The sequence below is a fragment of the Carcharhinus amblyrhynchos genome, chromosome 10 (genome assembly GCF_965287045.1).
Source record: "Carcharhinus amblyrhynchos chromosome 10, sCarAmb.v2.hapA, whole genome shotgun sequence".
In the NCBI taxonomy this organism is placed as follows: domain Eukaryota; kingdom Metazoa; phylum Chordata; class Chondrichthyes; order Carcharhiniformes; family Carcharhinidae; genus Carcharhinus; species Carcharhinus amblyrhynchos.
Genome location: NC_137333.1, coordinates 104,486,557 through 104,497,595, shown reverse-complemented (window position 1 = coordinate 104,497,595; position 11,039 = coordinate 104,486,557). Strand labels below are relative to the sequence as shown.

General features: G+C 46.0%; 1 protein-coding gene across 1 annotated transcript; it reads left to right on the top strand.

The window, feature by feature from the left end:
- Positions 1 to 2,427: 2,427 nt before the first annotated feature.
- LOC145349454 (olfactory receptor 52E2-like) lies at positions 2,428 to 3,515 on the top strand. Its single transcript, XM_080197996.1, has one exon. The coding sequence runs from the start codon at positions 2,431 to 2,433 to the stop codon at positions 3,373 to 3,375; it is 945 nt and encodes a 314-aa protein (XP_080054122.1). The 5' UTR covers positions 2,428 to 2,430; the 3' UTR covers positions 3,376 to 3,515.
- Positions 3,516 to 11,039: the final 7,524 nt, after the last annotated feature.

Here is an 11,039-nt window from a genome sequence, read left to right as displayed (position 1 = left end):
TTCTACCAAAGTGGATAACCAACCAGTGCTCAAATTTTTCTTCATTTACACTCTTGTAAAATGCCTTGGCACATTTTCCTAGCTTTAAGCATGATATAAATGCAAAACACAGCAGAGTGGCACAGTGTTCAGCACTGCTGCCTCACAGTGCCAGGGTTTGATTCCTGGCTTGGGTCATTATCTGTGTGAAGTCTGCACATTCTCCCCGTGTCTGCGTGGGTTTCCTCCTGGTGCTCCAGTTTCCTCCCACAGTCTGAAAGACATGCTGGTTAGGCGCATTGGCCATGCTAAATTCTCCCTCAGTGTACCCGAACAGGCGCTAGAGTGTGGCACGGTGCACAGTGATTAGCTCTGTCTACATCAATGGGGATGAAGTAGAAAGAATCAAGAGCTTCAAGTTTTTAGATGTCTAGATCACCAACAACCTGTCCTGATCCCCGCCCCCCACACTAACACTATAGTTGAGGAAGCCCACCAACACTTCTACTTTTTCACAAGACTAAGGAAATTTGGCATGTCAGCTACAACTCTCACCAACTTTTACAGATGCACCGTAGAAAGCATTCTTTCTGGCTACATCACAGCTTGGTATGGCTCCTGCTCTGCCCGAGACTGCAAGGAACTACAAAAGGTCATGAATGTAGCCCAATCCATCACGCAAACCAGCCTCCAATCCATTGACTCTGTCTACACTTCCTGCTGCCTCGGCAAAGCAGCCAGCTTAATTAAGGACCCCACGCACCCCGAACATTCTCTCTTCCACCTTCTTCCTTCAGGAAAAAGATACAAAAGTCTGAAGTCACGTACAAACTGACTCAAGAACAGCTTCTTCCCTGGTGCTGTTAGATTTTTGAATGGACTTACCTTGCATTAAGTTGATCTTTCACTACACCCCAGCTATGACTGTAACACTACATTACGCACTCTCTCCTTCTCTACGAATGGTGTGTTTTGTCTGTATAGCACGCAAGAAATAATACTTTTCACTGTATGTTAATGCATGTGACAATAATAAATCAAATCAAAATCAAATCACTCCAGGGACCAGAGTTCAGTTCCAACCTCGGGTGACTGTTTGGAGTTTGCAAATTCTTCTCGTATCTGCGTGGGTTTCCTCCAGGTGCTCTGGTTTCCTCCCACAGTCTAAAAATGTTTTGGGTTAGGTTAGTTGGCCATGCTAAATTGATCCTAGTGTCAGGGGGATTATCAGGGTGAATAAGTGGGGTTATGGGAATAGGGGCTGGGTGGGATTGTGGTCGGTGCAGACTTGATGGGCCGAATGGCCTCCTTCTGTACTGTAGGGATTCTATGACTAGGGGATTTTCACAATAACGTCATTGCAGTGGTAATGTAAGCCTATTTATGATACTAATAAAAAAAATTTAAAACAAAATAAATGGTGTGTGAAAATAGCGAAGACTGAAGGAAGAATTGGTAGATTGATTTGGGAATTGAGACCAAATCACATAAAGATTATTTATTAGTCACAATTAGGCTTACATTAACACCATTGCACTGTGCACAGTTCTGGTCACCCTATTATAGAAAGGATATTATTAAACTAGAAAGATTTACTCGGATGCTACCGGGACTTGATGGATAGAGTTATAAGGAGAGGCTGGATAGACTGGAACTTTTTTCTCTGGAGCGTAGGAGGCTGAGGGGTGATCTTATAGAGGTCTATAAAATAATGAGGGGCACAGATCAGCTAGATAGTCAATATCTTTTCCCAAAGGTAGGGGAGTCTAAAACTAGAGGGCGTAGGTTTAAGGTGAGAGAGGAGAGATACAAAAGGGTCCAGAGGGGCAATTTTTTCTCACAGAGGGTGGTGAGTGTCTGGAACAAACTGCCAGAGGCAGTAGTAGAGGTGGGTACAATTTTGTCTTTTAAAAAGCATTTAGACAGTTACATAGGTAAGATGGGTATAGAGGGATATGGGCCAAATGTGGGCAATTGGGATTAGCTTAGGGCTTTTAAAACAAAAGGGCGGCATGGACAAGTTGATTTGTTTCCATACTGTAAACCTCTAAGACTCTATGACACCACACTCCGGTGTCTGTGCGGGTACGCTGAGGGAGAATTTGGAATGGCCAATGCACCTAACCAGCACGTATTTCAGACAGTGGGAGGAAACCAGAGCACCCGCAGGAAACCCACGCAGACATGGGGAGAATGTGTAAACTCCACACAGTGACCCAAGCCGAGAATCAAACCCTCTGGGTCCCTGGCACTGTGAGGCAGCAATGCCAACCGCTGTGTCACCATATCATCCTGGGAGGACATTGGGAAGTTTCGGCTACATTCATGTAAATACATGCGCAAACCTTCTCTCCACTGGATGCAGCACAGTGGGTCGCTGAAGTGCACCCGCACTAATGAACCAACCTCTTGTTCATCCCCATTTCCAGGTCTCCCTGGAGCAAGGTGAAAATGAATGGCAGCGCTCAGAGCCACACTGAGTTCCTCCTGCAAGGTGTCCCCAATGGCGACGGTCACGATCTGCTGATATTCACCTCCTTTCTGCTGGTGTACGTGGTCATCATCGCAGCCAACCTCACCATTATGTGCCTGGTTAAGACTGAGACCAATCTGCGCTGTCCCATGTATTACCTCCTCTGCCTGCTTGCTGGCATCGACATCATCCTCAGCAATGTGACCATCCCCAAGATTTTAGCCATGTATTCATCGCAATCCAAGGTCATTTCCCTGAAGGCGTGTGTCACCCAGATGTTTTTTGTCTATTGCACGGCTTTGAGTGAATCGACACTCCTGGTAGCCATGGCCTACGATCGTTACGTGGCTATCTGCCAGCCTTTTAATTACCATAAACTCAAACTACATTACGTTCTCCTGGTCGTGGCCGTGATTATTTTCCTCCGGGCCATGTGCTTCGTTGCCGTGGCGACGTTACTGACCCAAGCCACTTACTGCGGCTCCAACTTCATCCAGAATTGTTATTGCAATTATGGCTCCCTGTCCAAGCTGGCTTGTGACGGCGTGACTGTGAGCGACGCCATCACCTACCCGCTGTCCTTCCTCATCACCTTGCCAGACAGTTCCCTCATTATCATCTCCTACTTCAAGATTTTCAAGGTGGCCTTCCACACCGGCCATGGGGAGGCCCGAAGCAAAGCCCTCAACACCTGCACCAGCCACTTCTGCGTCCTGATCTTGTTCTACACCAGCGCACTCTTTGAGTTCACCATGTACCTGGTCCCCAGCATCTTCTCCTCCGAGCTCCACTTTGTGGTGGCTGTCACCTTCGCTATTTTTCAACCCATCTTCAATCCCATCATTTACGGTGTGCGGACCAAGGAGATCAGGAATAGCTTCCTCAAACGGCTGGGCAGGAGGAGAGTGGCGGATAGATCGTGAATCCGTTCAACTGCTGCCCAAGTTGCCTCAAAAGCAATCTGCCTGCAGTGACCTCAGGCACTGGCCAATTCAGGTCTTCACATTAAGCGGAGTCAGACTCTGCAAATGATGCCGACATCGTAGGGCTTGGGTGGGACTGTTGTCAGCACAGGCTTGATGAGCCGAATGGCCTTTTTCTGCACTGTAGGGATTCTATGATTCCATGTAAAAATTATGAGAATTGGCCTGGCTCCAAATGGACAAACCTATAGAGTGATTCCCACACTATCACGATACTGAGGGCAATGGGCATGACAGTTAATTTGGGCAGTGGGATTTTACTGGCACATTGGATGGGCAGAAAGGCTCTCTGGTGTTGTGCCATCGTCCAGATGGGTTTCCTGGGGGCAGGATGCCACAGGAATCCACCCCCTGCTCTGTGGGGATCAGCAACACACCATAGCCATTTTGGCCACACCAAGACCGTTATACCACTAGGTTGGAACTTACCCAGAGGTGGACGGGTTCCCCACTGAACCGGGAATCCAGCGACTGGAGGCAGCTTCCTGGTGGGAGGTCAGAAGGTCATTGAAGCCAGCTGACTGGGCCCTGCGTACAAACCAAACAGGCAGCATGGTGGCACAGTGGTTAGCACTGCTGCATCACAGCACCAGGGACCCTGGTTCAATTCCCACCTTGGGTGACTGAATGTGTGGAGTTTGCACATTCTCCCCATGTCTGCGTGGGTTTCCTCTGGATTCCTCCCACACTCCAAAGATGTGCAGGTTAGATTGATTGGCCATGCTAAATTGACCCTGAGTGTCAGGGTAAATACGTGGGGTTACGGGGGTCGGGCCTGGGTGGGATTGTAGTTGGTGCAGACTTGATGGGCTGAATGGCCTCCTTCTGCACTATAGGGATTCTATGATCCTATGAAAGTGAAAATAGCAGATATTACTTATGCATCCATTTATACATCCCACAAGGATTTTCCTTGGATTTCACCCTTTGTATATTATTTTGCTGACCACATATTACATCCATGGAAAGATTCAGGGGAATAGTTCCAGGAATGAGGAACTTCAGCTACGTAGATAGAATGGAGGTGATGGGACTTTGGGGAAATGATGAAGATTTGATAGAGGTGTTCAAAATCATGAGAGGAGCAGACAGATTAGATAAAGTTATGTTCTCTTTGGTGGAAGGATCGAGAATGAGAGGACACAGATTTAAGATAGTGTAAGAAGCAATGGTGACAAGAGAAAAACCGTTTTCACACAGCAAGTGGTTAGGATCTGGAATGTACTGTCTGAGAGTGTGGTGGAGACAGATTCACACTGTGAGTGGTTAGGATCTGGAATGTACTGTCTGAGAGTGTGGTGGAGACAGATTCACACAGCGAGTGGTTAGGATCTGGAATGTACTGTCTGAGAGTGTGGCGGAGACAGATTCACACAGTGAGTGGTTAGGATCTGGAATGTACTGTTACCATTTGTATAGATGATCTGGAGGAGGGAACCGAGTGTACGGTGTCGAAACTTGCTGATGACACCAAGATTGGTGGAACGGCAAATTGTGCGGAGGGTGTGGAGAGTCTGCAGAAGGATCTAGATAGGCTGGGCGAATGGGCCAGGAAATGGCAAATGGAATTTAATGTTGGCAAGTGCGAGGTGGTCCACTTTGGTAGGAATAATGGTAGGAAGGACTATTACTTAAGTGGCGAAAAACTGCAGCAGGCGACGGTGCAGAGGGACCTCGGGGTCCTTGTGCATGAGTCGCAAAAACCCAGCCTGCAGGTGCAGCAGGTGGTCAGGAAGGCAAATGGGATGCTGGCCTTCATAGCGAGGGGGATTGAATATACAAGTAGGGAGGTCTTGCTGCGGCTGTATAGGGCATTGGTGAGGCCGCAGCTGGAGTACTGTGTGCAGTTTTGGGCGCCGTACTTACGCAAGGATATTTTGGCCTTGGAGGGAGTGCAGAGGAGGTTTACTAGGCTGATGCCGGAGTTGAGGGGATTGAGCTATGAGGAGAGGCTGAATAAATTAGGCTTGTACTCGTTAGAGTTTAGAAGAATGAGGGGAGATCTCATTGAGACGTATAAGATGATGAATGGGATGGATAGGATAGAGGTGGAGAGACTCTTCCCGCTCAGAAAGGACAGTAGGACTAGGGGGCACAGCCTCAAGATAAAGGGGGGACAGTTTAGAACGGAGTTGAGGAGGAACTTCTTCACTCAAAGGGTGGTGAATCTCTGGAATTCTCTGCCCGTTGAAGTGGTGGAGGCTACCTCGCTAAATATTTTTAAGACGCGGGTTGATGGGTTTTTGATAAGAGAGGGGATTAAGGGTTATGGGGAGAGGGCGGGAATGTGGAACTGAGCCACGACAGATCAACCATGATCTTATTGAATGGCGGGGCAGGCTCGAAGGGCTAGATGGCCTACTCCTGCTCCTATTTCTTATGTTCTTATGTTCTTATGAGAGTGTAGTGGAGACAGATTCACACAGCGAGTGGTTAGGATCTGGAATGTACTGTCTGAGAGTGTGGTGGAGACAGATTCACACAGCGAGTGGTTAGGATCTGGAATGTACTGTCTGGGAGTGTGATGGAGACAGGTTCACACAGTGAGTGGTTAGGATCTGGAATGTACTGTCTGAGAGTGTGGTGGAGACAGATTCACACAGCGAGTGGTTAGGATCTGGAATGTACTGTCTGGGAGTGTGATGGAGACAGGTTCAATCGAGGCATTCAGAAGAGAATTGGACTGTTATTTGAATAGAAAGTATGTGCAGAGTAATGAGGAGAAGGTGGGGAAGCAGCATTCAGAGAGAGAGTGTAGACACAAAGGGCTGAATGGCCTCTGTAGGTGCTGTAACAGCTGTGTGATTTTGCTATTTTTCAGTCAAGCACACTACCTGTATGCAGATGTGTTAGTGTAAATATATTAAAGATACTGTACAGTAATGTGTGTTGGGACAGCAATGTGACAGAACCCTCACCTTACCTCTCACTGGCACCCATATAGGAGCCTCGTATCCTTCAATATGTAATTGTGTTTGAGAACAAGAGGCAGCAGCAGAGCCTGGTAGCAGTGAACTGAACATACTGCCATAGATAAAAGAAAATCCAACATGTAAAGGATTGTGCGTGTGTTCATCCCCGTAAAGGCCTTTGCAAATTATTTGTAAGCATCTATGGAATATTTGTCAGAAGCAGAAAGTGTTACAGAATTGAAATTGCAACATTGCTTGTGAAATATGAAAAGTGCAAATAAAGTGATTGTTCAGTGTAAAAGAACATTAAATCCATTTGTTTCTGAGGCCAATGTGTTTGCAATGGAACTGTTCGACACACGCGAAGGGGCTTTAACATTTTAATGCACCTCTCAAACACAGAAGCAGGAATGAATTAAAACTGGATTAAACGTCCACATCTCAGATTGACTCAACAAAAGGTTTATTAATGCGCACCGACCCATTAAAATGTATTTTAGACCTTAGTTTGATAGTTTATCAATCAAAAGCTTTATTACTGTAAATTGTGGCAAATGGGTCAACCCAACATATAGGTCGACCCATTTTTGTCATATCGGGGGTATGCAAGTCAACACCCCCTTTACAGCTACAACATGCTGTACTCATAACAGTGGTCAGTCTCAATTTCTCTTCCCGCAACTGCATGTTTTACTGATTAGTACCTCTTATAACTGGGCACAAAGGATCCAGTAGGAGATAATGATGGTCTAGCAAATATACGTGGGAGTTTAAACACAGGCTCACTCTTTATACTAGATGCTGATGGCCTTTCAAAATGCTAAATAACCACACCAAACCGGAGGTTCAATTTCATGTGGACCCCTAATTAGGGCAGCACGGTGGCACAGTGGTTAGCACTGCTGCTTCACAGCGCCAGGGAGCCGGGTTCGATCCCCGGCTCGGGTTGCTGCCTGTGTGGAGACTGCATGTTCTCCCTGTGTCTGCGTGGGTTTCCTCCGGGTGCTCTGGTTTCCTTCCACAGTCTGAAAGACATGCTGGTGAGGCACATTGGCCATGCTAAATTCTCCTTCAGTGTACCCGAACAGGCGCTCGAGTGTGGTGACTAGGGGATTTTCACAGTAGCTTCATTGCAGTGTTAATGTTAGCCTATTTGTGACACTAGTAAATAAACAATTAATTCTGAAGGATCAATGGTTGACATGTATGCCAACATCTACAGTATTTCTGGAGGACTTAAGTCATTAAACTTTGAAATCACATCTCATTCTGAATCTTTGGTCTACAATCTGGTTACCCCCGGATCTTTTTAAACCTGTTTGAAATAATTAATTTAACAATCTCCTTCAGAAAGCAGTGGAAGGTATTCTGTATGTGATGCTTTCAATGCAATTTGAAGGCAAAATGAAATAATTGCCCTAGACGTTAGCTTGTATCCTCTTATGTGCTTGTTCAATGCTTTGTAATGAATCTTATGCAAGTATATATTGACACCTAAGCCAGAAACTCTGAGGTGTTTTGTGAAATTAGCCCAGACTCTAAGTTCTACATTTGATTCTGGCATTGGTGAGCATAAGGTGTTTCACTAGGAGGTGTTTAAAAACACGGTTACAATATATCAAAAAGAATTAACATAACTTTTACCAATTACAAGACTTAAAAATGACAGTACAATTCTGTTGTTCCAATTTAAAAGCAATACCCCATAGACATACACTCTTCTTCAGAATTATTTAGCATTACAACAAGTATGCTCATGTGATACTAGATTTTAACACCTATAGACAGAAATCCAAACAGCAGTTTTCAGAGAAGGATACATCCTCAAGGCAGTCAAACAGAGAAGTAAAATTAGGCCGCATTTAGAGTACTGTGTCCAGTTCTGGTCGCCTTACTACCGGAAGGACGTGGAGACTCTGGAGAGAGTGCAGAGGAGGTTTACCAGGATGTTGCCTGGTATGGAAGGACTGGGTTATGAGGAAAGATTGAGCAAATTGGGGCTCTTTTCCCTTGAAAGACGGTGACTGAGAGGGGATCTAATAGAGGTATATAAGATTATGAAGGGTATAGATAGAGTAAACAGAGGTAAGCTATTTCCTATGTTAGAGACACACAGTACGAGGGGCCATGGGCTTAAGGTGAGGGGGGAGAGGTACAACACAGATATTAGAGGGAGGTTTTTCACACGGAGTGTAGTGGGGGTATGGAATGCTCTGCCAAGTAAGGTGGTGGAGGCAAACACGCTAGAGTTGTTTAAGAGTAACTTAGACAGGCACATGAGTGGGTTGGAGATGGGTGAATATAGGAGATTGTTTTAAATAAGGTCCATTAGCATTGGGGCGTCCCTGGTAATGTAAATGGATATGGTATGATAATAATGTTTTTCCTCTTTTCATTCACAGGTTTTAGGTCGGTCCACCTCGTGTCCAACGAGGGGCATACACACGATGCGTCGTACTTGGGCTGCTCTTGGTTGTTCGAGATTGGCCTAGTGCTTCATGTCGTTAGTGTGTGCCTAAACTGGACAAGATACTGGGCAAGACGACAGCTCAGTGACTATCACTGTTTGCTGTGCAGACACATGGATTTGGGCCGGTGTCTGTGGGAGTTTGCGCATTCTCCCTGTGCTTGCATGGGTTTTCTCCGGGTGCTCCAGTTTCGTCCCACACCCCAGAGATGTGCTATTAGGCTGATTGGCAGTAATAAATTGTCCGCAAATTAGTTTCCCTCAATGTGGATGGCCATAAAACAATAGATGAGGGTCATGGGTGGAGGGGGGGACTGGTGGTGTTAAAATGGCGGCGCGGGCTCGTTGGGCCGAAGGGCCTATTTCCCGGGCTGTTTTGTTCTTTGTTCTTTGTAATCTCTAGCATCTTCCAGTCTTTAAACTTCAGAGACAGGAAAAGATATTTCTTTCCCTCTCTGTCCCTCTGTCGCTTCCAAAACAGCAGCTGAAAAACTAAGCTGGAATTTTCTGGGAAAACATAGCTGTCCCCAGTCATATGACCTGACCGGTCAATTATCCTAATGAAACTCTACAATACAATCCCAGGGGAACACTAAAACAACAGAACACTGCATTAGTTCAGATTAAAACAAACATGATGTCAATCATGACCCAACCCCAGCCTGCAGGTACAGCAGGTGATCAGGAAGGCAAGTGGGATGCTGGCCTTCATAGCGAGGGGGATAGAATATAAAAGTAGGGAGGTCTTGCTGCAACTGTACAGGGCACTGGTGAGGCCGCAACTGGAATACTGTGTGCAGTTTTGGTCGCCACACTTGCGCAAGGATATTTTGGCCTTGGAGGGAGTGCAGAGGAGGTTCACTAGGCTGATACCGGAGATGAGGGGGTTGAACTATGAGGAGAGGCTGAATAGACTGGGTCAGTACTCGTTGGAGTTTAGAAGGATGAGGGGGGATCTTATAGAGACGTATAAGATGATGAAGGGGATGGATAGGGTAGAGGTAGAGAGATTCTTCCTGCTCAGAAAGGACAGTAGGACTAGAGGGCACAGCCTCAAGATAAGGTGGGGGGGCAGTTTAGAACGGAGTTGAGGAGGAACTTCTTCACTCAAAGGGTGGTGAATCTCTGGAATTCTCTGCCCGTTGAAGTGGTGGAGGCTACCTCACTAAATATATTTGAGACACGGGTGGATATGTTTTTGGTAGACAAGGGAATTAAGGGTTATGGGGAGAAAGCAGGAAAGTGGAACTGATCCACTTCAGATCAGCCATGATCTTATTGAATGGCGGGGCAGGCTCGAAGGGCTAGATGGCCTACTCCTGCTTCTATTTCTTATGTTCTTATGTTCTTATTATACTGCTTCAATAAGAATAGAGGATACTGGATGCAGACAACATGACTCCAGCAAAATGTCAGGGACAGCTAGAAACATCCTACAGAGAAACATGATAAAACTGCATTTTTTAAATGCGCAGTTTCATCACATACATGACTGAACTAACATTAACAGCGAACGCTTGAAGCACTTTGCCCTGAGGTTTTGGTAATGTCAGCCACATTGCCAAGTTGCCAGCTCTCACACCTCTGAATCAAAAGATTGTGCGTTCTACGGTCCACAATAGAGACATGAGCAGAAACATTTTAGCTGGCACTCTCCATTGCGAACACTGAGGGAGTGCGGCACTGTCAGAGATGCCATTTTTCAGAAGTGATGTTAAGCTGAGGCCCTGACTACCACCTTGTGTGGACATTCAAGATCCCAGTACTTTGAGCAGCAGAATTCTCCCCTCTTGTGCTGGCCAACATTTATCCCTCAACCAAACATCACTAAAACAGGTTATCTGGATATTGTCGGATTGTTGTTTGTGGGAATGTGCTCCTCTGCTTCCTGCATTATAGCAGAGGCTACACATTGTAAAGTAATTCACAGGCTGTAAAACACTTTGAGGCATCGTAAGGTTGCAAAGTACAAATCTACCTTTCTTTCTATTTATTGTCCATCTTCAGTTGCCCCAAAGAGGAGGTGAGGGGATTTTTTTCTTGAACCATTGCAGCCCATTTTATTGGGCAGTGTTCCACGCTGGTGTTAAGTGCAGAATTCTAGGATATTCCCTGAGCCACAGTGAAGAAACCAGCAATACATATCGCATCACGCAAACTAGTACATCATGCAAACCAGACTCCCATCCATTGACTCTGTCTACACTTCCCACTGCCTCAGAAAA

Excerpts from the sequence above, each read along its gene's own strand:
- LOC145349454 (XM_080197996.1), top strand. The coding sequence starts at position 2,431 with ATGAATGGCAGCGCTCAGAGCCACACTGAGTTCCTCCTGCAAGGTGTC.